The sequence below is a fragment of the Pelophylax lessonae genome (genome assembly GCF_965119305.1).
Source record: "Pelophylax lessonae genome assembly, chromosome: 12".
In the NCBI taxonomy this organism is placed as follows: Eukaryota; Metazoa; Chordata; class Amphibia; order Anura; family Ranidae; genus Pelophylax; species Pelophylax lessonae.
In genome coordinates this window covers 62777515-62804114 of record NC_138779.1, presented here as the reverse complement: position 1 = coordinate 62804114, position 26600 = coordinate 62777515, and the positions used below count along the sequence as shown (strand labels likewise).

Below are 26600 nucleotides of genomic sequence, written 5' to 3'. Positions count from 1 at the left end.
AGAACCCCATTGAAATCAATGGGACCCGAACTTCGGTAATCAAAAAACCCCATTTTGAAGCCCTAAAACCCAATAAATGCCCCTAAAAAGTGCCTAGGGTTCTGGGTCATGCCCCAGAGACTATTAATCACACAAAAAAAAGTTCTTAAAAATTGTCATTTTTGAAAGAGAGCCAATTTATTGAAAAGAATATTGAAAAAAAAAATGAGATTTCTTTTGAATTAGTGTCTGGAGGGTCTAAAAAGTGTACCTGTGAAGTTTCAGCTCTGTAGCATGTCCAGAACCAGAAAAAAAAAGTTTGTTTGTATTAGAACACTTATAGAACAGGCTCCGCTATTTTCACACCTTGCCGGTTTTGTAACAAGCGTTTTTTTTGGGCATTTTTTGGGGGTTATTGGAGGCAGGCATAACATCAGAACTTCTGTGTAGGGGTATATATATATACACACACACTTATATGTATATATACACATACACATATATAGGTGTGAAAGTAGCAGAACACTATACTTGCACTAATGAAATAATTAACACCCATATGGCTTCTCTCCTTTCACACCTATATGTGTGTATGTGTATAAATACATATAAGTATGTGTGTATATATACCCCTATATAGAAGTTCAGATGTTTTGCCTGCCTCCAAAGACCCACAAAAAATGCCCAAAAAAAACGCCTGCAATAACACACCTGGGCGGTTTTTTTGGGCATTTTTTGTGGGTCTTTGGAGGCAGGCAAAACATCTGAACTTCTGTATAGGGGTATATATTCAAGCATCGCCAGGCTTCCATGTCTCTTCTACATCAGAACGAGGTCGAGGAGACAGGGGTCATCCAGTTTCACCTTTGTGGCAATCTACTAGAACCACCAGAAGCCGTTTCTGTCGTCAGTCCAGACCACCCTGAAAACTGACTTGGTTGATACACTTGTCCCACTCTCTGGAGGAGTTCTTCAGTTAACCTTATCCTGGGTCCCTCGAACACAATTATTGAACGTACTTTGTTCCAATATTTATTCTAGGTTATGGTTCAAGGCTCATAGGCCGCTTGTGTTACAACTTCACAAGGATGTTGTTCGTGTATCTTCCAGAAGAGGGTGTCCGAGTACCACTGTAGCTTATGCCTACCACTTTGTCTCTAATTTTTTTACTTTTTTTCATAGCATTTTTTTCCCTATATACTTCTTACAGACTCAATCTTGAACACTACCACACACTAAGTACTCGTTCAATGTCCATATTTTAGGTGATGGTCAGCTCAGGTCAGGCAGTTGAGCCATGTGCTTCACCCCAATTCCAACTCTGCTTCCTCCTGTATAGCAATTTGGGGCCTTAGGCTTCCAAAGCCACTACCTCCCAATCTATGGCCTGATTCCTTTTAGAATTTATTTATTACCTCAGACAATTTATTGTATTTATCGACATATAACACACACTTTTTCCTCCTGAAAATGGGAGCGCAAAACATGCATGCGTTGATATAAAAAAACAAAACAAAACAATTTGGGTAGGGTGCCAGGCAGGACCAATCTTGGGTGGGTGCATGGAGTGCGCAGCACCCAGAGGCAGAGGGGGGCGAAGCGGGGCGGGTCGGGCCGAGTGGAAGGGATGGCGATTACTGCCGTTTACCCAGCGATTGCTGTCATACGAAGTCCCACCTCCTATGATAGACAGCACACTGACCCAATGCTGGGGCATGTGACGTCTATTATAGGCTCCGGTCCAGGAGGCAGGACTTCAGATGACAGAGACCACCGGATAAGCGGGAGATCCATGCTCTGTGTAATCTCCCCTGCTTAGTGGGTACTGATGAGGCCGCACTGATGAACACTGCACTGGCGAGGCCGCATTGATGGACACTGCACTGGCGAGGCCGCATTGATGGACACTGCACTGGCGAGGCCGCATTGATGGACACTGCACTGGCGAGGCTGCATTGATGGACACTGCACTGGTGAGGCTGCATTTATGGGCACTGCACTGGTGAGGCTGCTTTTTTGTGTACTGCACTGGTGAGGCTGCATTCATGGGCACTGCACTGGTGAGGCTGCATTCATGGGCACTGTTGAGGCTGCATGCATGGGCAGTGTTGAGGCTGCATTCATGGGCACTGGTGAGGCTGCATTTATGGGCATTGGTGAGGCCGCATTTGATTAAAAAACAAGTTCTGATTTCTAAATTCTTTATTTCAAATTTAATATTTTTTCCTGAAATTTCTCTCTTAAAATTGAGGTGCATGTTATACGCCGGTGGGTGTTGTACGCCGATAAATACGGTAATTGTCTTTATATTCGTAATATGTTTGCTTTTGATAACTACATTTTGTACTAAAGACTTTTCTTATTGGTCCTTCTCCTAGGTACTTGCCCTCCCATGGGCATCTAACTTCCTTCTTTCTGTTTGCCTTTCTTTCTTCTTTCTGCGATCCATCTGAGAATCCTAAAAGGTCTGCTTCCAAGGGATCTTGTAAATGGTATTGTCCAGGCTGGACAGTTAAGAGATCCTCACCCCACCACATGTCATGGCTAACGCACACAGAAGCCAAACCAATTCCTAACAGATGATGTGCAGGGCCTCAATCCACCCGTAAAATGGTGTAAGGCCTTCAATTATTTTCATTCGGTAGGAGCTGAGATAGTGTTTCTCTAAGAAACCTACTTTTCATCTGCCTACAAACCCAACTATATTGACAAGCACTACCCAACCTTCTTTCTCGTAAAATGCTCCAGATAAGATGCGGGGAGTGGCTATCTGCGTTGCCAAGACCCTAGCTTTCTCCCCCTCGCAGATAATTACTGACCCAGAGTGTAGTTTTCTTCTGGTTAAAGGGGACTTGGAAGGCACCTTAGTGATGCTTCTTACCTATTTTGCCCCGAACAAGGACCAGTTGTCCTTTTTTTTTTAAAATCTACTTCAGCAACTATCCCCCCCTTTTTGACTTTTAATGGGTGGGGACTCTAAAATCAACCTGGATTTCATCTCTTTATAAGACCCGACCACTGGGTGCTCTCAAACTTTGAAGCCCACAAAACTGGGTACCAAATTTGCGGAATTGCAGCATGATAATGACCTGGTGGATATTTGGAGGGAGTTCAACACTACCAAAGTGACTATACTTTCTACTTCCATGTCCATTTGATGTATTTGCTGATAGATCATGTGATCACGTCTGCTACATCTTTACCATTATGTGTCTCTTCTAAGATATTAGAGAGTTCCTGGTCTGATCCTCCTGTCCTCTTTGCGTAGTCCCACAGCCTCCTATACCTGGCATCCAAATGAATCCCACCTTAGCAATCTAGCTATTTGCCTTGACATCAAAATTGCATTGAAGGAGTACTTTTCCTTGAATGATCCAGCACACACCTCTCCAAGGTGCATATGGGCCGCTCACAAGGCTACGATCAGGGGTATTTTAATTCAGACAGCCACTAGGTATAAGAGACACTACAATGCTTTGTTAAAACAAAAAGAGGACGAATTAGCTACCCTACTCAAAGAGCACAAGCATAACCCCCACCTAGACTTACGTAATCGGATTGAGGCCGCTCATCTGGAATTACTATGAGGGCAGAAAAACAATTTAGTTGGACACAAGCCAGGTTCAATTCCCAAGCGGACAAACCGGGTAAACTTTTGGCGATGAGGCTGGCCCCCAGACGCCTCCTCCTCCTGTTCCTAAGATTAGGAAACCAAACGGCACCTTTACTCAAAACCCTACATTGGTATAACAGGAATTTCAAGCTTATTATAAGAATTTATATGACGACAGGAATGTTACTGACCAGCTAGAGTATGACGATAGAGACATTCTAGACAAAGAAATTATGGTGGACTAGGGACTGGCTACTATAAAACAGACCCCATTAGGCAAAGCACTGGGCCTAGATGGGTTTACAACCCTATACTATAAAAAAATTGCTCCTCTATTGGCTCCCTCCTTAATACAATTCTTTAAAGAAATACAAAGGGGCGGTTGAATATATATCGACTCTAATAAATCCTTTATTACCCTCATTCCCAAACCTCACAAAGATCACAGTGATGTAGCTAACTTCCACCCTATATCCCTCATTAATACTGATCTGAAATAATTCACCAAAATTCTGGATATAGGTTGTTGACATTTATGACTGGCTACATACACTCTGACCAGGTGGGCTTTTTGCTACATAGACAAGCAGCTGACCAGGTTCGTAGAGCAATTGATCTCATATCTATATTACATTCTTACTGGGGTGGTGTCGTGAACAGAATTGGGATGTTATTGTCTATTGATATCCGCAAACCATTCAGTTCTCTGTTGTGGCCCTTCCTTTTTCGGATGCTGGCGAGATGGAACTTCGGTCCCAAATCATTGGCCTCGCTTCAATCATTATATAGCTCATCCACAGCTCAGATAGTTTTGCCAGGTCATAGATAAGTACCCATCTCATCAGGCACTCGACAGGGATGCCCGTTATCTCCCCATATTATTTGTTATAGCAATTAAAACCCTAGCAATAGTGATGTGCCAAAATTCAGACATTTTGGGGATTAAAAATAGGAGGAGGGATCACAAGTGTGCCTTATTTGCGGATGACCTTGGCTGTACATTACCTCCTCTTACACCACCTTGCCAAACCTACTGTCTCTCCTGAATCGTTTCAGGAAGATCTCAGGCCTTTAAGTCAATCATGAGAAATCAGAGGTGCTGAATGTCAACTTGAGCATCCAGTCCAAATATTCTTTCCTATGGCCACTGAAGTCCCTTTCATACTTGGGAATCTGACTGACCTCTAATGCTTCCTCTCTATACAAGGCCAACTACCCGCCTTTTTGTGTTAAGCTACTGGAGGATGTGAATGCATGGTCTGATGCAAACCTATCATGGATGGGAAGAAATACATCTGTAAAAATGACAGTTCTACCTTGGTACTATATTTCTTTGGAAAATTGCCGATCTAGGTCCCCATTGATTCTACATGGAAGTTCCAATTCAAAGTTCTCTGTTTTAGCTAGAGTACCAAAGGCTCCAGAATAGCTCAGGCTAGTATGTATTCTTCTAAAGACATGGGTGGTTTGGGTGTGCCTGAGTTTAGGAAATATTTACGTGGCTGCACAACTTTCCCAACTATGCCAATTTCATAGCTGTCATTACCGACCAGTTTGGGTTTTATTATTGGCCCAAGCATGCTCCCCATTGGCAATGGACCTCATCCTTTGGACTCCCTCAAAACACTCCAAAGCCATACTGAGCCCTACGCTCTCCCACTCATTACATTTATTTTGTATTTATGGGATATGAGTTGCAGGAGATGGCCTTCTGGCACTTATTCCAGTGGCTCCTCTTTTTGGCAACCCACTATTCCCACCTGGTGTGCAATCTGATAGATTTAGTTGGTGGTTGAATAATGGATTGTACCGCATAGGCAATTATTTTGACCATAGAGGTATACGTCTGACCATAGAGGTATATGTTGCATTTCACAGGAAGCTTGGAGATGCCCCCCACAGGTAATTTTCATTTACAACAAATTTTGCACTTTCTTAAATCATTTCAGAAAAATGACTCTGACCTAGCAGTACACACCATGTTTGAAAACAGGTGCATGCAGGATTCTGCTCTGCGGAGGGGGGGGGGGGGGGGGTCTTCATGCTCTATAAATTGTTTATTAATCCTACTACTAGATTCTCACGAGGTGGCATGGGAGAGGGATCTGGGCATGGCCCTGAGGTAGAGGATTGGCGTAAATGGAACTCAGGAATTCACAAAGGTTGATTGAAGCGGGATATAAAGTACACGCCAGATGGTGTTTAGTACTGGAGCACCTGTCAAAAATGTATCTGGGATCTTCAGCCTCCTGCTTCAGGGGTTGTGGCCAGATAGCCACATTGATGCATGTATGGTGGACGTGCCCTAAGGTTCATCACTTTTAAATGAGAGTTCATTCATTCATATTCTCAGTCACGATGGTTAATATCACCAGAGAGGCAAGCATCCCCCTTCTGAATAAGCCAGTTGAAAATGTTTGTTTCTGGCAGCCAACATCACTATTGTGACCACGTGGAAAAGCCCTGTTATAGACATAGCATTATTAAAAAGGTAAACTCACGTGGATCATGCTGAATGAAAACATTGTGAGTGTTCTACGAGACAAACAATCACTTTTTGACAAAATATGGTCCCCCCCCTGGCTTGCTTACTTACAGGTCCCTGATGTATAGAGCTGAACTCATGGATGATCGACGGAGGATCCCTGGATTGATCCACCTTTTCTCTTTCTCCTTTCCTCATCTTTTCACTCATTCTTTTGTTTCTTGCAAATCTTGCCATCATGTTTCTACAGTCTTCCTGTCTCCTCTCTTACCGAAGATACTTCTGTGCATATTTAGGGGAATAGGGCCCCCATATGGTACAGTTATGGTGCCTGGCAGTGGGAAGAGCCTTAGTTTCAGTGTTAATTTCGTCGACTAAAACCGACTAAAACATTTTCGTCAACTAAATTAACACAATTTTAGTCGACTAAAATACGACTAAAACTAAAACAATTCAGATGACTAAAATATGACTAAAACCAAAATGGCATTTTAGTCAAAAGACTATAACTAAAACTAAATCGAAATTTGCTGCCAAAATTAACACTGGTGCATGCTCAAAGCTTAATACCATAAATAATAACATATTAGATTTTTCACTCCAGGACCAGCAGTAGTATATAATGAGTTTGGAAATTGTAGAGAAATGCTTAGTAATGCATTACAAATTACAATTGAACTACACCCATTCGATTATAGATGACTAAAATGAAGGACGTTTTAGTCGACTAAAATGTAGGACGTTTTACACGTCCTACATTTTAGTCGACTAAATACGACTAAAACTAAAACATTTGCAGAAGACTAAAATGGGACTAAAACTAAAATGCCATTTTAGTCCTAAGACTAAGACTAAAACTAAATTGAAATTTGCTGCCAAAATTAACACTGCTTAGTTTTGATCTCATGGTCCTTATGTTTTGGATTTTTCGTGTTTCCATAGGGCCTTATGGAAAATCTAACCCGATGGCCACGTTCTTCTTTTGTCTGCCCCCCCCCCCCCCCATACTTATGTGCCACTATTGTTACATGTACAGAGCACGCAAGCTTTGTTAGCTACTCTGCCAAGTAACCTTTTCTCTTTGTTTTTCTCAAAACAATTAATAAAAATGATTGAAACAGAACACCTATTAGGTTTTTACTGACAAATAGAGATTGTCAGTGTCTCTATTTAACCTATTTACCATTATTGTTGAAAGTGAAAGAGAATCCCAAATTTTGGGTTGTCCCCAGAAAACTAGAGGAGAAATCTTCCAATAGGGACTCAGAGGGATTCACTTAATTTGCAGGGACTTCCTCTCTCTTCCCATTTTGGCTATGGAACAGGAAGTGATGGGGCACAGTGGGGCACAGATGGCACAGATGGCAAAAAAAAAACCTGACAGGGGTTACAACCCCCCCCCCCTCATTAATATGAAAAAAAAGTTTTGCCCATAATTCTACCTTAACCACTTCCGGACCACCTGCCGCAGTTTTAAGTCGGTACTTTGACGTTAGATACCAGTGTTATGGCAGCAAATAGCTGCCATAACCCTGGTATTTTCTTACACGGCCGATGATCCGCTTTCACGTAAAAGTGGTCCCAGCAGCGGATTCACCGCGGGATCACTTTTATGGGCGGCGGGAGAGGTGCCCTCCCCTCCCACTGTTTCCTGGTCGTTTTCGGTCCGTTATAATAGTGAGAGACAGAAACCTAATGCGCTGCCACTTAAGTGATGATACAGATATACAAATAGTCCAAAAGGAGAGGGGGAAATAGTAAAATATTAATAAACTAAGAAAATGAAGATAAAAATGTGAGGAAAATGTGAGGTCCGTTGCAGTCCCAGGTCGAGTGAGAGCAAGATTGCCCCCACTTGACTCTATGGTCTTAGAGGACTGGAGCAACATCATAAGTCGCTTCCGCCCAACGGCCCTAAAGGGCCCATTTTTTTTTTTGCTTTTAAGGGTAGATGTGAGATCTGAGGTCTTTTTGACCCCAGATTTCACATTAAAGAGGACCTGTCCTGTTTATTTCTATTACAAGGGATGTTTACATTATAGATGCCTCAGACAGGAGGAGAGAGACAGCCGTACTCTCCCTCCTGGGACTCTGCTCCCACCAAAGACACCCTGTCACGCACTTCCCCCAAACTTATATCCACTCCCAGAATCCTTTGCAGCCTAATCTGCCTTCTGGGGTAGTTATAAGTTGGGAAGTGTCCCCTGATTGGGCTTCCCACACTGCCCTATGAGATGCCTCTCACAAGAGCCAGTGGGGATAATTCTCCCCTCAGCAGACACATCTGGAAGTCCTGACACCCTACCTAACAAATCTCAGCCCTGCTGTTAGGCAGACAAGGCCCACTATATCTTTACCTAGCACCTACCTGTAGGGTGCTACACTTGTAAACAACAAGTGTAAGAAATAGACCTGGTCCTTATGTGGTTAAGGTAGTGAGAGTAGAGAAAGCCCTGTTTGAGGCCAGAAAAGTCATGGCCAGCCCGAGGATTTGATTGTCAACCAGAAATGGGTTGGTATGTGCAAATTCAGAAATAGCAACCCTAAAGTCACAATTGTCAAAAGTAATGGAAATGATGACTCTGCTTGCCATCAAAAACATTGCATCTCCTAGAGAGTGCTCAGGGTCTGATCTGTCTATGGCCTCTGCAGCTGTTTATGCTAAGAAGCCAGTAAGGCAAGTGATTTGCTTTAACTATATACAGGAATAAAACACTACTGACGCAATCGTACAAGCCCAAAGCTAGCCCGAGGAGAGGGGCACCACTAGCTTCATTAAGGATCATTTCTACAGAGTCCAGCGTTGCTGTCATCACTACAGATTTTGTTGAAGGCAGCCCCTGAGAGACTGGGGGGGGGGGGGGGAGGATCTGGACACCAGAGAAAAGGAAGGAGGATTCACAGCAGACTGCATAGTGGTGAGAGGCCACAGGCCACAATTGCATTACTCTCCTCTTAAAGTGACAGTGTCACCCTTATTTGGGGTTTTGTTTGGGGATTTAGACCCTTTACTGTTAGAATACAAATTTATTTGAGTGCTCCAATGCAGAACATTGGGCCCCAGCACTAGCTGATGTCTTGTACCACACTGGCCATTGGAAGGGGTTACAGAAAGACTCCAAGACTTTTAGCCTACCAATGAGTATCACCTGTGTTAAGGACTCCCATACAGTCAGAATTCAGGCACTTGAAGGGGTTTGGGTCTTAAAATACTGTACTTGACTCACGCATTGTTATTGTAATATTATACAAATTTGTTTTACTTTCTGACTGTTATCTGCTGTTGCCATTTTTGTTACCTCATTGGGTGTGTAGACCGAATACATTTTCCTTCTTTAGTTTTGGTGTGTCAAAGGGTGCGCCATTGCTAAAAGGTGCCATCCAGAACCAGGCAACCCATTCATCACCATCACCTTGGTCGGTAAGCACTACAAAAAAGATGTGGAAATCCAGAGCTGACCTCTCCTGAAAATATTTATTGCCTGGCTGTCATGTTGATATTAAAGCTTCAGTTTTTCTGAGTCACTGATTTTGAACAAGTATAATTAGCAGGAGTTCTTGTTTTTCTCACGACATACTTATTGCAGGTCATTGACTCAAAAAGTAGAGAAGCAAGAGACAGCTATGCAGCAGATAAAGGAGGTCAGCAAAGGCAACTGCTATATTAGTATCAGCACATGTTTCCTTTAAGAGCTAAATTAATGCTTTACTAAGAACTTCCAAGGGCAATTGAGATTCCAGACCCAAAATTCCATTTATTAAAATTAAATCTGTGGTTACAGCATACACTTTCATTCCTTTCAAGCTGTGAGGGCTGCCTGTCTGCTGGTCATCTCTTCCCACAACTTCTTGGATTCTCTGCATGCTTTGCAGCTTTTCTTCTGCTGTTTTCAGTTTCTAAGGATTATATATTCCATGGTACATTGCTGCCCACAAGCAGTGATTCCTGTACTGACTCTACCTCCTGAAACTCCTCCTTTCTGCACCTCTGTAGTTCAGAAGGCAGGCTCTGTGAAATGTGTGACACAGCAGTGCCTACTCAGAGAGCATATTGACTACGTGTCAGAGGCATAACTAGAACCTTCAGGGCCCTGGTGCAAGAAACCATGAAGGGCCCCCCCTGTCCCCCGGGAAGGGCCCTTCCCATTGATCCCGGGCGTGAGGGCAACAGGACCTGGATAGGAGGGGTGGCGTAGGGGGATATATAGAGGAACAAATCCCCCTCCATTTTCCTCCTGCAGTCTCTGATTGCCTATGGGATGGAGAGGAGGAGAAGCTGGCTTTTAGCAACTGCAGTAGAAAAATGGAGGAGATTTTTCCTCTATATTCTGCCCCCCCCCCCATTATCCAGGTGTACAGGGGCAACACATTGGAAATTGCAATTGTGACCCCTGTAGTTATGCCCCTGAAATGAGTGGCAGTCAGTGGCAGCAGTGGTAATGGTAATGGTGTGGGGGGGGGGTCAGTGGCAGCAGTGGTGGTGGTGTGGGGGGGTCAGTGGCAGCAATGGTGGTGGTGTGGGGGGGGGGTCAGTGGCGGCAGTGGTGGTGTGGGGGGGATCATTGGCAGCAGTGGTGGTGGTGTGGGGGGGCATCAGTGGCAGCAGTGGTGGTGGTGTGGAGGGGGTCAGTGGCGGCAGTGGTGGTGGTGTGGGGGGTCAGTGGCAGCAGTGGTGGTGGCGTGGGGGGGTCAGTGGCAGCAGTGGTGGTGGTGTGGGGGGTCAGCGGCAGCAGTGGTGGTGGTGTGGGGGGGGGGGTCAGTGGCAGCAGTGGGGATGGGTCAGTGGCAGCAGTGGTGGTGGTGTGGGGGGGATCAGTAGCAGCAGTGGTGGTGGTGTGGGGGGGGTCAGTGGCAGCAGTTGAGGGGTGGTGTGGGGGAATCAGTGGCACTGCTAGTAGAGGGATGGGATCAGTGTCACTTGCAGATCACTCGGTTCCCGCTCCTTCACTTCACTGGGTCGGCCTGGGTCAGCTGATTTTCTGTTGCCCTGAGTCTCCCGAGTCCCGACATTGCATCTCTCTTCTGCAGGGAACTCAATGGGCGGGGCCCGTGTGAATGTCAGTGCCCGTGAGTGCGGCCGGAGAAGATGGGCGGGAAGAGGCAGGGCGGAGAGGATGGGCGGGGCGGGGAGTGTGTGCCTGTGACTCGGAGTGCAGACAGTGCACTCAGCAGGGCAGTGGGACGGGGCGGGAGTGTGTGCCTGGGAGTGCAGACAGTGCACTCAGCGGAGCAGCAGGACGGGACGGGGCGGGGAGTGTGTGCCTGGGAGTGCAGACAGTGCACTCAGCGGGGCAGCGGGACGGGGCGGGGAGTGTGTGCAGAGAGTGCAATGACCATCTCCCGGGAGGCGGCGGGCCCCCCTACAGTGGTGGAACGCCAGGGCCCCGTCGCAACTTCGACTTCTGCGACCCTGGTAGTTCCGCCACTGCTACGTGTCACAGAATTCAAGGAAGTAGATGTGTTTTTACAAACTTCAAGATCATTCAGAATAATAGGAGTAGCCCAAAAAATCTGTGAAATTTAATGGAAATGAATGGAAGCTAATATACACTAATATTGTCAAAAGTATTGGGCCTTTAAACGCACATAAACTTTATTGGCATCCCAATCTTATTCCGTAGGGTTTACTATTGAGTTGTCTCACCCTTTGCAGCTATAACAGATTCAACTCTTCTGGGAAGGCTGCCCACAAGGTTTAGGAGTGTGTCTATGGGAACGTTTGACCATTCTTCTAAAAGTGCATTTGTGAGGTCAGGCACTGATGTTGGGTGAGATGGCCTGGCTCACAGTCTCTGCTCTGATTCATCCCAAAGGTCTTCGGGTTGAGGTCAGGACTTGAGGTCAAGTTCCCCCACCCCAAAACCCACTCATCCATGTCTTTATGGACTTTGCTTTGTGCACTGGTTCACAGTCATGTTGAAAGAGGAAGGGGCCACCGCAAACTGCTCCCACAAAGTTGGGAGCATGAAATTGTCCAAAATGTCTTGGTATGCTGACACCTTAAGAGTTCCCTTCACTGGAACTAAGGAGCCAAGCCCAACCCACTGAAAAACAAATCAACACCATGCCCCCCCCCCCCTCCACCTAATGATTTGGACCAGTGCACAAAGCAAGGTCCATAAAGACATGGATGAGCAAGTTTGGGGTGGAGGAACTCTACTGGCCTGCACAGAGTCCAGACCTTACTCAATAGAACATCTTTGGGATGAATTAGAGTGGAGACTGTGAGCCAAGCCTTCTTGTCCACATCAGTGCCTAACCTCACAAATAGGCTTCTGGAAGAATGGTCAAACATTCCCATAGACACACTACTAAGCCTTGGGGACAGCTTTCCCAGAAGAGTTGAAGCTGTTATAGCTGCAAAGGGTGGGCCAACTCTATATTGAACCCTACGGACTAAGACTGGGATGCCATTAAAGTCATCCTGTACATTTTGACCATAGATATGGTTTAGTCACAGTCAATTGATGACCACAGAGCATATTTCTCATCTGTGTAGTTCCCAGGATTAACGAAAATCTAGATGTGACTAAGGAACTAGGGACTAGGAAAGTAAGCTGCAAATTGCTATGTCCTGTATACTAAAAAATGTGGTAGCTGGGGCCCAAGGAGGTGTTAAAGCTTTGTGCCAATCCTGAAGTTGTAAATTAAATCTTTATGCGTCTGACCTCCAAGGGGAGGAAAGCATAAAGAAAAGTAAAGGGAGAAAAGGGTGTATATATATATATATATATATATATATATATATATATATATATATATATATATACTGTACAGTGCCTTGCGAAAGTATTCGGCCCCCTTGAACTTTTCAACCTTTTGCCACATTTCAGGCTTCAAACATAAAGATATAAAACAGTAATTTTTTGTGAAGAATCAACAACAAGAGGGACACAATCATGAAGTGGAATGACATTTATTGGATATTTCAAACTTTTTTAACAAATAAAAAACTGAAAAATTGGACATGCAAAATTATTCAGCCCCCTTAAGTTAATACTTTGTATCGCCACCTTTTGCTGTGATTACAGCTGTAAGTCGCTTGGGGTATGTCTCTATCAGTTTTGCACATCGAGAGACTGACATTTTTGCCCATTCCTCCTTGCAAAACAGCTCGAGCTCAGTGAGCTTGGATGAAGAGCGTTTGTGAACAGCGGTTTTCAGTTCTTTGCACAGATTCTTGATTGGATTCAGGTCTGGACTTTGACTTGGCCATTCTAACACCTGGATATGTTTATTTGTGAACCATTCCATTGTAGATTTTGGATCATTGTCTTGTTGGAAGACAAGTCTCCGTCCCAGTCTCAGGTCTTTTGCAGACTCCATCAGGTTTTCTTCCAGAATGGTCCTGTACTTGGCTCCATCCATCTTCCCATTAATTTTAACCATCTTCCCTGTCCCTGCTGAAGAAAAGCAGGCCCAAACCATGATGCTGCCACCACCATGTTTGACATTGGGGAGGGTGTGCTCAGGGTGATGAGCTGTGTTGCTTTTACGCCAAACATAACGTTTTGCATTGTTGCCAAAAACTTTGATTTTGGTTTCATCTGACCAGAGCACCTTCTTCCACATGTTTGGTGTGTCTCCCAGGTGGCTTGTGGCAAACTTTAAACGACACGTTTATGGATATCTTTAAGAAATGGCTTTCTTCTTGCCATTCTTCCATAAAGGCCAGATTTGTGCAGTATACGACTGATTGTTGTCCTATGGACAGAGTCTCCTACCTCAGCTGTAGATCTCTGCAGTTCATCCAGAGTGATCATGGGCCTCTTGGCTGCATCTCTGATCAGTCTTCTCCTTGTATGAGCTGAAAGTTTAGAGGGACGGCCAGGTCTTCGTAGATTTGCAGTGGTCTGATACTCCTTCCATTTCAATATTATCGCTTGCACAGTGCTCCTTGGGATGTTTAAAGCTTGGGAAATCTTTTTGTATCCAAATCCGGCTTTAAACTTCTCCACAACAGTATCTCTGACCTGCCTGATGTGTTCCTTGTTCTTCATGATGCTCTCTGCGCTTTAAACAGACCTCTGAGACTATCACAGTGCAGGTGCATTTATATGGAGACTTGATTACACACAGGTGGATTCTATTTATCATCATTAGTCATTTAGGTCAACATTGGATTATTCAGAGATCCTCACTGAACTTCTGGAGAGTTTGCTGCACTGAAAGTAAAGGGGCTGAATAATTTTGCACGCCCAATTTTTCAGTTTCTTATTTGTTAACAAAGTTTGAAATATCCAATAAATTTCATTCCACTTCATGATTGTGTCCCACTTGTTGTTGATACTTCAAAAAAAAAAAAAATTACAGTTTTATATCTTTATGTTTGAAGCCTGAAATGTGGCAAAAGGTCGCAAAGTTCAAGGGGGCCGAATACTTTCGTAAGGCACTGTATATACACAAAGCTTTGCTTTTTCCCTTGGACAGACACAAATCTTACTTCCCACAGATAAAAAGTTGTCCCAGAAGTGGTTGGATGGCTAAGAGGTGCTTATTTAAGTAAAATATACACAGTACTTAAAACTAAATCAGATTCAAGTCAAAAACTTTTTTATAAACAGAAATTTAAATTCTGCATTTTAGCTGTACAGATACAGTTTTAAATGTTTTCTTACCTGTGGCTTCTACAATGCCCTCTAATATTACAATAATTTCAAACTGCTCTCGTTTCAGGGACTCTGCAGACATTTCCCAGAAAGGGCTGTGATCATTTATGTTGTGACAGATGATCTGAGGTTCCACCAGAAACAGACGGTCTTCTCCGGTATCATAACCCAGATTGATCTCCGATTGCTCCAGTGGAATAAATTCACCTTCCTTCGTCTGCCTAGATTTGATAAGTTTAGCTCTTATCTTGGCATCCACCATGTGACTGTCCCGTAGATCTCCAATTCTGAACATCAAACATAACTTTTCATCTCTGTGCGACACCACACATTTCTTACTGAAGATCAAAGTCTCTGCTCTCTTTTTAGGCCGAGAAATCTTTACAAACATGCAACCCACCATGAGTGCATCAATCATGGACCCTAGGATTGACTGAGCCATGAGTAATATTATACCCTCGGGGCAATAGGCAGTTACCATCCTAGTGCCATAGCCAATCGTTCTTTGACTTTCAACAGAGAAAAGTAAGGCAGAAAGGAAGGAGTCAACATTATCAATACAAGGCTTCCACTCAGGATCCCCAATGTGATTCACGTCATCTCTAAGGAAGGCGTCCAAAAAATAAACAAGTCCAAATGCAACCCAGGTGGAAATGTAGACTAACATGAATACAAAAATGAACCAGCGGTATTTTAGATCCACAATGGTGGTAAAAATATCTGATATAAACCTCTTCTTTTCATTAATACGTCCAAGGTTAACCCTACACTTCCCATCCTTGGTGACATACCTCTGACGTGCTTGACGATTAGTGAGATTAAAGAGTTGACGATCATCATACATGAGCTTACAACGAATCCTGTGTGATTTGGTGGTGGCTGGAGCAGAGACAACACTACGGGTTGGGGTTTTACTTCGCAGGGGAATATTTGGAACACTAAGGGCATGTTTTGGATGCCATTTTGAGATGCTTTCTCGAACAGGTTGCTCCTGCTTGGCAGCCCGTTGGTATCGGGGTAAGTCCTCTGTGTTAATAGTCACACTAGGCCTTTGCTTGGCAACTGGATGGGTAGCACAAGTATTTGTAGGTTCTATAGAACTGAATCTCCTATTGCGGGTTGTTTTGACACTGTTGGTGTATGACAGCGGTATGAAATTTGAGATGATGCTACCTTTTTTGGGTGGAGGTAATTCCAGTTTGTGCTGGTAATCATCACAAGATGTAGCAGAGACAACCATTGTTTCAGGCTATATGAAAGCAAAGAAAATAGTAAATGAGATGTTACAGGAATAATCTTTATAGCTAGCTTACCAATAAAATCCATGAATAAAATAAATTCAGTTACTTACCACATCTGAATTTTTTTCAAAGTAAAGCTTTACTTTTGATAGGACACAATCCCCCAAGTTCAATTATATCATTTAGGATCAATTATACTGTTTAAAATCTTTCTGCACCATGGGACTGTGTGCTAATTAAAAAAGAAGTGTGAGAAGTAGAAAAAACAAACTTATGTAGCATTCTCTAGTGTGTGCTAGAAGTGAGTGTAGGAGAAAAGTATATTGCTGGCCAGGAATAACCTAAATCATGGAATTGGCTCAGGGTTATTAGAGGCCAGGGTTGAAAGATTCTTGGCAAGTCTCTCTGGTACCTTGCCCTGGTCTGGAGGGTTGGAAAATCCTCAAGAACCAGAGAGTGGGGGTTAGGAGGGTCTGTCAGGAATATTTGTGGGGCCTCAGCCTGGAGGTGGGCTAGCAGGGGGTTGGGACAACCCCATAAACAGACATGGGTCATGCCAGCAGGGGTAGTAGGGTGGAAGATGGAGATTCAGTGTTAAGGAGGCTGTTGGTGGCCCTAAAGGGGTAGCACCTAGTCTGAGGGGGGGTCCTGCCTTGAGTCTGGGTTTGGGTGCTGGAAGGATCCTGCCAAAAACACAAAGGGAAGATGGCTTTCCTGAAGGCATGGAAGCAAGAGAGGACAGAGTGAATAGTGCAACACTGTTGGGGACTATATAAACGGTGGGGGGTACTGCGCTTCTGGGTAAGTGAATAATATTGAATAATAAATAAATAAATAAACTAAAACTGGTGTATGTGACTAACACAGTGTATACACATGGGAACTAAACCATATACATAAAATTCATAATCATAGTGAACAAGGGTAAACAGACAATAACCTAAAAATCACTTAATGTGTTCATCATTCTTTAGTGATAAATAAAGTGCTCAGGTGCATATATAAGTGTCCTCTGTGCTTCACAGAAAAATAAATCGCGGTCTGGGTGTAAATAAAGTCCAAAGACTAAAAAAATTTGTGCAAGTGAATAAATATAAGTCCACAGGTGTTACTCCTTCACCAACCACCGTGCTATAAAAAATGGGGTGCTTCTCCTTCCCCTCAGGGTGTCCAAGCCTCTCACCTTAAAGACTAAGGGTAAAAGCCTTAATAGTCATCCAGGGGGCTCCTCTCCAGTTTTATGCCGTACTCCACTAGTGTCAGATATCTGGGCTACTGCAGATGATAAGACTCCCTCTCCCTCTCCAGATTCTCCACAGTTCCAATGGCTCTCAAAACAGAATGCTCAAAATAGTGCAGTATGTCTGGATAATGGGTTCTTTATTAAAAATAGCTTTAAAAATACTCACATTTGTTGAGTATATACAGCGCAAATACAAGGGATAGCGTCGGAGTGGGATCGCAGTCCTCACTTCCGCGATGTGCGTCACTTCCGGTCCGAACGTCCCTACGCGTTACGCCACTTCCACGTCACGTGGCTTCTTCAGGGGACTAACAAAGGGGGAAACTCCCACATGTAGTAAGTCTCACTTGAAGACAGCTGTGGGCTTAGGTCTTCTGTCTTTCCCCAAGAGATCTCCAAAAAGTCAGCCGAGCTAGGTGGGCTGGTGTAGAGTCAGTCAGGCAGACTGGTGTAGAGAGGCAGCAAAGGAGGGCTGGTAAAAGGGGCAGATGCAGCCAGGTGGGCTCAGTGGCCAAAAGGGAATCTGTTTCACTCTAATTGTGCTACTTTTAAAGGGTATTTGGGTTCCTTCCTGTAAGGGGCTGCTGCTCAACTGACATGAGGCCTGTCAGTTCCCTCAGGAGTGAACCAGCAGGAGCTGTGCACAGGAAGAAAGGAACAAAGTATGTGCAGATGAAAGGCTAAAGAAGTTGGAGCTGTATATAGGAAGCTGTATATAAGAGGTTGTAAAAAAGAAATTGTTCCTGAAGATCTTGTTCAAGTCAAGTAGGCATCCCATAATCCCCCATCCCTATCCAAGTTGTTAACCCCCTAATAAACAACAAAAACAAAGCCCTGGACTGTGAAGATTTGATGTGCCTGGCTGTGTAAAAGTGGGAGATCCCTCACTTCAGCAACTTCCATGGGGTAGTACTACACTTACATACCTAGATGACAGTAGCATAGATCTGATGGGTCTACATGGAGAACTGAGCAATCAAAGATCGCTGATCACTTAGTTCTCTGGTCTGCTTTGATCACAGAGAGGTGACTGTCATTGGAGTGCCAGGTTGTGTGTGGGGGAGGGGGGGGGGTGAGAGCAGCTGGCTCAGGCTCTCAGCGGCACACTGAGAGGCTGAGCCGGCTGCCAGTAAGGAATCTGGGTGCATACCAACATTATTGTCAGGATTCCTGCATAGCCTGGACCAGCTCTTTTATTTCAGGGGACATCAAGTGTGTCACAGGAGTGCAGAATTAAGTGCGCTCCTGTGAACCACAAAAGAAGTATGGCAAAAAAATCTTTGGCCATACTTCTCCTTTAAAGGATATGTTCACCTTTTGTAACATGTTACATGTTACACCCATATTCAGGGTGTAACATGTAACAAATGTACCAACCCTCCCTGATCCTCAGTTTTCGCAGCGAGTGGGGGATCTTCTCCGCCTGCTCGCTGCCACAATCTAAAGAAAACACGGCTGTGTGGGGCTCCGCTCACCCGGCCACGTAATTCATATACAGTGTTCTGTGAATGAATGGACTACAACTACCAACAGCCTCTGTGGCTGTTAGCTCTTAGTTCTCAATGACTACCACGGTGCTGTTGAGCGCTGTGGTAGTTCATTGATTCTTCCTGTCAGTGTAAAACTGCCTGCCTGAACAATGTACAGTCTATTACTGTACAGGTGAATCTACATTATCTTAGGCACACACACTAGCATCCCCTTTTCTGACACCCGTCCACTGACTCTTCTAGCTGCAGGGGTGGCCCCCTCAGGTCAGGCCCCTTGACACAAATCTGTACACACTGTACTGCAGAATCAGATCCTCCAGTGTCTCCCCTTTCAGTCAGCTTCACCAGACCTCTGGGTTCAGTTCCTCACTAGATCTGCATGGCACATATACAGAGGAGGAGGAAGCCACCCCTTCCTCTGGGACTCCGCTATCCAGCTGAAAGACCCCTAGCACATGTGCTCCTGGCTTTTATACAGTATCCCGGCATGCACTGAAGCTCTTTTCCTCTGTCAAATTACCAGGGCTGTATTAAAAGCCTGTGCACTCAATTTGCCAGGTTTCCTCCACTGTCCAATATGTCTCCCTATTGGACCAGTGTGAAACACTCTGCGGACAGAACGAGTTGGACCTGAGAACAATGAGCAGACCTCACTAACAGATCCTGCTCTCTGGTAAGCAGAGAACAATATAGATTTACCTGCAGTCCTTCTGGTAAGCAGACAGGACTCAAAACTATACTTTCTCTCTAGCACCTACCTAGGAGGGTGCTACATGCATGATTAGATAATGGAAGTCAACAGAGTTACTGCTCATTTACTAAGCTCTGGAGCAGCAGCACTTGCAGGGTGCAACTGCACTTTGCAAAGTGCACAGTGTATTTGCCTTTAGTAAACCTACTCCATAGAGTGTCCGGTGAACCTCTTTCTAAAGTGCAGTAGCAGACATATCTTGATATTTGCAGGTAGGGCTGGATTTAGTATTAAATATTTAAGGTTTTTGCCTATAGCAGAAGAGGCTGCTTTTTCCTGTACAGTTATTGGCCATACATTTTCTGGACATTATCAGTAGAAATACAATTAGCTTCTATTAGCCTATTTACACATTGTCATAATATGCTAAGCAATGTTAGGATGAGTAAAACAAGAGGTAATCCCTGTATGAGAGCTGAAGGTTGTGCACCTACAAGTGCAGTGATACAAAATGCTGGGTTGGTTACATGCTATGTATAACTACTTCTGTAAAGCTAGAGACAGAAATAATATTGTTCCATTTGAAAATATGTTTATATTGTTTTAAAAAAATATGTAATACAAGGGTAAAAAGTTATAGAAAGTAAGCAGGAACTGCAATTCTTTACCTTCTGAGGGAAAGTTCCATATCTGTTGGTATCTGTAGGTGGCCTGGGCAGATAGGCAAGCATATGCTTTCCTGAAGGTGTCTGAACTGGAGGAATGGAGTTTCTTCTGATTCGAGGATCATCTACCTTCAGGGTGTTGTCATTAACATGATTGCGCACGCAGGCCCCATTATCCTGCTGCAGGTCCATGCTGCTGCTAGGAACAACAAATGCCATTGTGGGTCAGGTGACGACCATATAGACTTATGCAAGAGCATGGCACCTTCTGTCTTGAATCCTGTAATGATAATCATGAGTAACAATTAAACTATATTAAGGTCCACTCTATTGTGTAGATCAAATACAAGAACTATATTGCATCACAGTTACATTGAAAAGGCTGATCCGTTTGTCTCAGATATTACCTTGAAGCCTTGGTATATTCTGAATTTCATAAAGCAATAAAGAAATGTTTTATTTCAACGCATGGAAATAACTATTTACAGAGTTAACATAGACTCATCAACATGATTTACTTTATATTTTTTAATTTAGTGAAAGCCAGGAAAGACAAGACAGTGCTTGGTTGGAAGACTCTCCCTTCTTCTACTTATTTTTTAATGACACACTGTCACCAGCTTACAAAATTGCAAGTAAAAGTGCAGAAAGGTATTTTAAAAGCTTACTTGCAGCGTTTTTTCTTATCATGCTAGGTAGAATCAATTCACTGCATGCAGCCAGCCAAAGTTCTACCTCCCTCCTGCCACATCATAGTCCTCCTCTTTTTACTGTCTCTGCTGGCCCAGCTTTTCCCCCCATTTCCCTATATAACCTTTAGACCCCGTTCACACTGGGGCAACGCTACTTGCCGGGGCGACCTCACAGGTCGCGGTGCGCAGCTCGCACCGCGACCTCGGAGCGGCCAGCACGGACTTCATATCATTGAAGTCAATGCAGGTCGCTCCAGGTCGCCCCAAAGAAGCTCCGGACCCTTTTTCTAAGTCGGAGCGACTTGTGTCGCTCCTATTAGAACGGGTCCACAGCTTCTCTATGGCAGGCGACCTACGGCGACTTGTCAGGCGACCAGATCGCCTGACAGGTCGCCCCAGTGTGAACGGGGTCTAAATGTAGCTGTTGGGGGAGAGAAAACTATAGAGCAGCATTTCCCAACTAGGGTTCAGTGGAACCCTACGGTTCCTCCAGAGGTTGCTTGGAGTTTCTTAAGTGATGAGCACTTTGTGAGTCTTAGGTAAGTTACCACTGTCACCATTATCTTTTTAGCTATCTAAAAGGGGGAATCCTTCCTAATGACCACAGATGTATGGTGACCATTACACTAATGTACTGTGAGCTGTATAAATATTTACTGGCAGGTGTTACCTTGAGACTGTGAAGTTATTTCAAAGGTTCCTTCAGGTTTTAAAGTTTGAAAAAGGCTGTTATAGAGTGTCACTTGAGTGAAAACTTTGAGTCTGCTAGAGCTGTTGACATCCAATCTAATATGGTGGTGCTTAGAGCAGTCTCAGGCTTTGGACGTCTACATAAGAGAGGCTTTTACAGGTAAATAACATGCATAAAATACACTAAATGCAGTATATTAGGTATATACAGTATCTCTAGCAAACTATTAACCTAGGGCTTTAAGGGTGCCAAAACATGGTTACAACTGACCACTTCCTACAACCCAGGGTCCAAGGATCTCAATGGTCACCTTTGGTGAATCTTACCATTTCAGAAGTTTACACTTCCTGCCAAAAGAATCTCACTATTTGTAAATGCAGATATATGAAAATGATTAGGGGTAATCTTTTGCCTAAATTTTGTTAACTTGGTGCTTGTTTATTGGGAATAATGGAAGATATCACACCTACAATGGAAGATATCAAACCTACAAACAATTACATACTATAATTTGTGCAAGAAAAGTCACACGTTATCTGTCGAACAAAACATGTATTGCCTCTATTAGGGTTTGGCTTGTGTGGAGAAACTGATTGCCTGGAGAGGGGAATTAAATTGATTACCCTTTGATTATCTATTCATTAACATGTAATATAAGAAAAATATTTTTTAATTTATTCAAACATTCATTATAAAGAAAAAAAAATACCAATAGTACGCATTTGGGTTTAGCTTAAAGTGAAGAGTGGCTTTTAAAAAAGTTGCAAGGCATTGCTAACAATGACTCAAATAATAAATAAAAGCCGTGCTTGCCCAACCTTGCAAATACAAATCAAAACCAATACATCATTATCCTTGTAAATCTATAAAAAATCATTATACAAAAATAATTTGAAAGGTCTAAGTGCATTTGATATTGTGCAAAGATAAATGTGCATAGTTAATCCAAACAATAATTAATCCAAAGAAATGTAAATAAGTGTATGAAATAGTCCACTCCAAAGTGCCAGTGCTTAGAGGTGATCAGAACTGGTGCAATCTTCTGTTGGTGCCAAAAACTATTTACCATCCCTCATTCGCTGTGCCTAAAATCTGTACCCTTCCCCAATGGGGCCACACTCACCAGATGGAGGAGACCCCGCCTAGCATATACCAAAGCAAGCCTCACAGGCTTTACCCAAGCTCCACTGTGGAGGCCTGTGGCAGCGCTCATATGTAGGGAGGAATTAGGACAAAAAGGGATTCATAGCATAACCCACTTTCTCAAAATTCTTCATAAAACATTAAAAATACACTTACAATGTCCAGTGCCCTTCCTAGCACCCCTTCCTAGATAATTTGCTGATTTTACACATGCATAGCAATGTCGTTCCACCAAGTGAAAACTGGTGTGTGTTCCATCAAAATGAGACCAGTTTCCTAGCCCAGTCTGTCGACTGCCACGACCCATATGTGTTTCGTCCCTCAACCTGTAAGTGTAATTTTAATGTTTAATGAAGAATTTTAATAAACATTGGTTGTGCTATGAACCCCTTTTTGTCCTAATTCTTCCCTACATATGAGCATTGCCACTGACCTCCCTTTTTAACAATTCAGCTAAGGATTAGCCACGCACATCGGAGCTGTGGAAAAGCGTGTGGGACCTGCCTTGGTATATGCTAAGGGGGTCATCCCAATCTGGTGAGTGAGGTCCCATCAGGGAAAGGCACAGATTTTGGGCACAGTGGATGAGGGATGGTAAATAGTTTTTGGCATTAACAGAAGATTACACCAATTTTGATGATCTCTAAAAACTGGCACTATGGAAAGGACTATTTCATATACTTGTTTACATTAATTTGAATTAATTATTGTTTGGATTAACTATGCACATTTATCTTTGAACACATTTTATTTAATTTACTTGGACTATTTAAATATATATGTATTATGATTTTTTTTTTATATACAGTGGGTATAGAAAAGAATCACCCCCTTTAAAATAATCACATTTTGTTGTTTTGCAGCCTGAAATGAAGACAGATGCCATTTTTGTTTTATCCAGTTGGATGTTATAAGTTGCACTAGTAAATACAAGTGAAAGATAGAACACCAACATATCAGAAAAAAGTAAAAAAAAAAAAAAAAAATCAAAAACAGAATCACTGAGCCAGGAAAAGGATCACCCCCCTTATGTCAGAATTTTGTTGAACCACCTTTTGCTTTAATTCCAGCCTTTAGTCTGTTGGTATATGTCTCTACTAACCTTGCACATCTAGACTTTGCAATATTTGCCCACTCTTCTTTGCGAAACTGCTCAAGTTCAGTTAAATTAGATGGTGACCATTTTTGGACTGCAGTCTTCAAGTCATTCCATAAATTTTCAATGGGGTTTAAGTCTGGGCTCTGACTAAGCCATGCAAGGACATTCACCTTTTTCTCTTTTTGCTGTGTGCTTTGGGTCGTGTCATGTTGGAAGGTACACCTTCTTCCCATTAACAACTTTTTGGCAGAGGGCAGCAGATTTGACGGTATTTTGCCCCATCCATTTTTCCTTCTATCCTGACAAGTGCTCCAGTCCCTGCTTGAGAGAAACACACCCATACCAGGATATTACCACCTCCATGCTTTACTGTAGGAATGGTGTTTTTTGGATAGTGAGCTGCATTGGATTTCTGCCACACATATAGTTTGATGTTGAGGCCAAATAATTAAATTTTAGTCTCATCTGACCACCTTAAACGCACATTTAAGATTCTGAGGCCACATGGAAAAAGGTGTTATGGTCAGATGAGCCTAAATTGAATTATTTGGCCTTAACGCTGAACTATAGGTGATTCTTTTTTACCACTTTTCTATCCACTCTATTTACACAGATGATGGAGTATTGATTTGTTTTGATTTGTATTTAAAAGGTTGGGAAAGCGCGGCTTTTTTTTATTATTTGAGAGGTATGTTAATATCAGTAAATTAATAGCAGCTGTAGCTACCTGCAATTATATTCACACAGTAACATTGCAGGTTCATAATAAAATAAAAAATTGGCAACAATAAGTTTAACTCACAATAATGTAGTAACACTGTATATGACCAAAACAAGCTGTAGCACATTAAGGCCCCTTTCACGCGGGCTTTCCGATCAGGTCCACCTGTCAGTTTTTCAGACGGACCTGATCGGATGCTCCATGCACCTCTATGGTGCAGCAAATGTCAGCAAAATCCGTCCGTGAAATCCAGACGGATGGAAACCCTATTTTCCATCTGTCTGGAGGATCGGATAGGATCGGATGAAAATGGACAGGTCTGTTTTTATCCGATCTTTTGTTTTACAAGGTGATCGTTTACAATTATTTAAATTTAAAAATGTACCTTCTATTGCTCTCGGCCTCTTCCAAATCTCCAATTTTATTTTTTAGCTGTTGTGATCCAACTTCCTATTAGAGGGTGGCTAAGTTTATTCTTCACAGTCGCACTGTATGTAGAAACATGGCCACCCTTTCTTGCTTGCTTATGAGATGGACTACAGACTATGGGATGTGTAGTGTGTATAGAGCAGTGCACATGACCGCAACTAGGGTGCACTGCTCATTCCAAATAAAGAGAAGTTAGAGGGAAAGGAGAAGTCCTGCAGTACGTGGATTATTTGTCGAGAAAAAAGGATATTTAGTGGCCAAACTACCAGTGTCGCAAAGGTTGCACTCTCCACTGGGTCCTGGGGTTCTGTCACTGCGGGGCCCCAAGATGGCAGGAAGGGGGCCCGCTGCAGAACAAGTGAAAAGGGTCCTGCTGTGGGAAGCTCGGTTCACAGTGCTGCGACCCCAAAGTTGTGTGACTTCCTTGTGACATGCAACCTTTGTGATTTAATATTGTAGCCTATGTCACTTAAATCACATCAAAGTCGCAGAAAAGTAGTGCACAAAAAACAGTGCAGCGCTGTGACTTGGGTCATATTGTTTAAGACAGCAATCATTGAAATGAATGTGTTTTGACTTGTCATGTGTCTTTATGTGTCGAAAGTCGCACGATAAGTCACTGCAGTGTGAACTAGGGCTTATAAAGGGCCCAGTGATGTGAGTAAAGAGCCAGTGGGTGGGATGAGTGGGAAGGGTAACGGACCTGGAGGCAAGGGACCCGGGACCAGTGGAAAGTGCCCTGGTGGTCAGGCTTCATGGGTTCTTGCACCAGGGCCTTGAAGGTTCTAGTTACAACCATAGGTGTGCACAGCCTATTGCATTAGGGTGTGCACCCCAAAGCCCAAACACATATCTGTGTGTATATACTTATGGTGCCAGTAGGGTAGAGATCGGTGTCTGTAGTTTTATTGTTATTTTTTTATTATTTTTTTACAACTTTTGGTGAAATATCAGGGGTCTAAACAGGGGGAATCTGCACCACAAGGGGTGATTAGGGTGTGCCCAGGCACACCCTGTGCGCACGCCTATGGTTACAACTCTGTTTTAGATTTAGTTAAAGTAAAACTAAACAATTTTCTCAATCACTCACACACTAGCCCCTAGAATGCCAATATTTCCATTTCTACAGTTAAAAGTGTGAAAATATCAATTGATACATACAGTATATCTTTACATGTACTGTAAACTTCTATAATATGTTGGTTTCCAAATTAACCACTTGCCGACCGTCCGCCACAGATATACTGCGGCAGGCTGGCTCAGCTGTGCGAACCGCAGTACCTCCTGGGGTGCTCCTGGGGTCACGTGCTGCCAGAGGCACGTGCTCGCCCCCATTAGGCAGCGGGAAAGCCGATTCATGGGGCCAGCGGCCACTATTGCAGCTGGGACCCCGCGATCGCTCCCTGTGGCGAGAGAATGATGGTCTGTTGTTGTAAACACAGCAGACCGTTGTTCTCTCTGGAATGAACACAGAGCCCCTGTGATCCTCCTATATAGGATCACAGGTCTCTGTGTTGATTTCACAAGTCCCTCCCCCATACAGTTAGTAAACACTTCCCTATAACACAAACTTAACTCTTTGATCGCCCCTGGGTTAACCCCTTCCCTGCCAGTGTCATTATTACAGCAACAGTGCATATTTTTAGCACTGATTACTGTAGTAATGTCCCTGGCCCCCCCCAAAAGTATAAAAAATCTCAGATAGGTGTCCAATCTGTCTGCCGCAATGTCGCAGTTCCGCTAAAAATCTCTGATGCCGCCATTACTAGTAAAAAAAATTAAATAAATAAAAATGACATAAATCTTTCC

General features: G+C 43.5%; 1 protein-coding gene across 1 annotated transcript in view; it reads right to left on the bottom strand.

Moving 5' to 3' along the window:
* LOC309567877 (G protein-activated inward rectifier potassium channel 4-like) overlaps positions 1-26600 on the bottom strand; it is a gene marked incomplete at its 3' end in the record, with an annotated part of 86837 nt that overhangs the window by 15562 nt on the left and 44675 nt on the right. The window contains exons 2-3 of the mRNA XM_082273388.1: positions 20020-20296; positions 14696-15935 (exon numbers count right to left, since the gene is read on the bottom strand). Of these exons, the coding sequence (XP_082129514.1) occupies positions 14696-15935; positions 20020-20235 (1456 nt within the window). The 5' untranslated portion in view covers positions 20236-20296. The remainder of the gene's footprint in view (positions 1-14695; positions 15936-20019; positions 20297-26600) is intronic.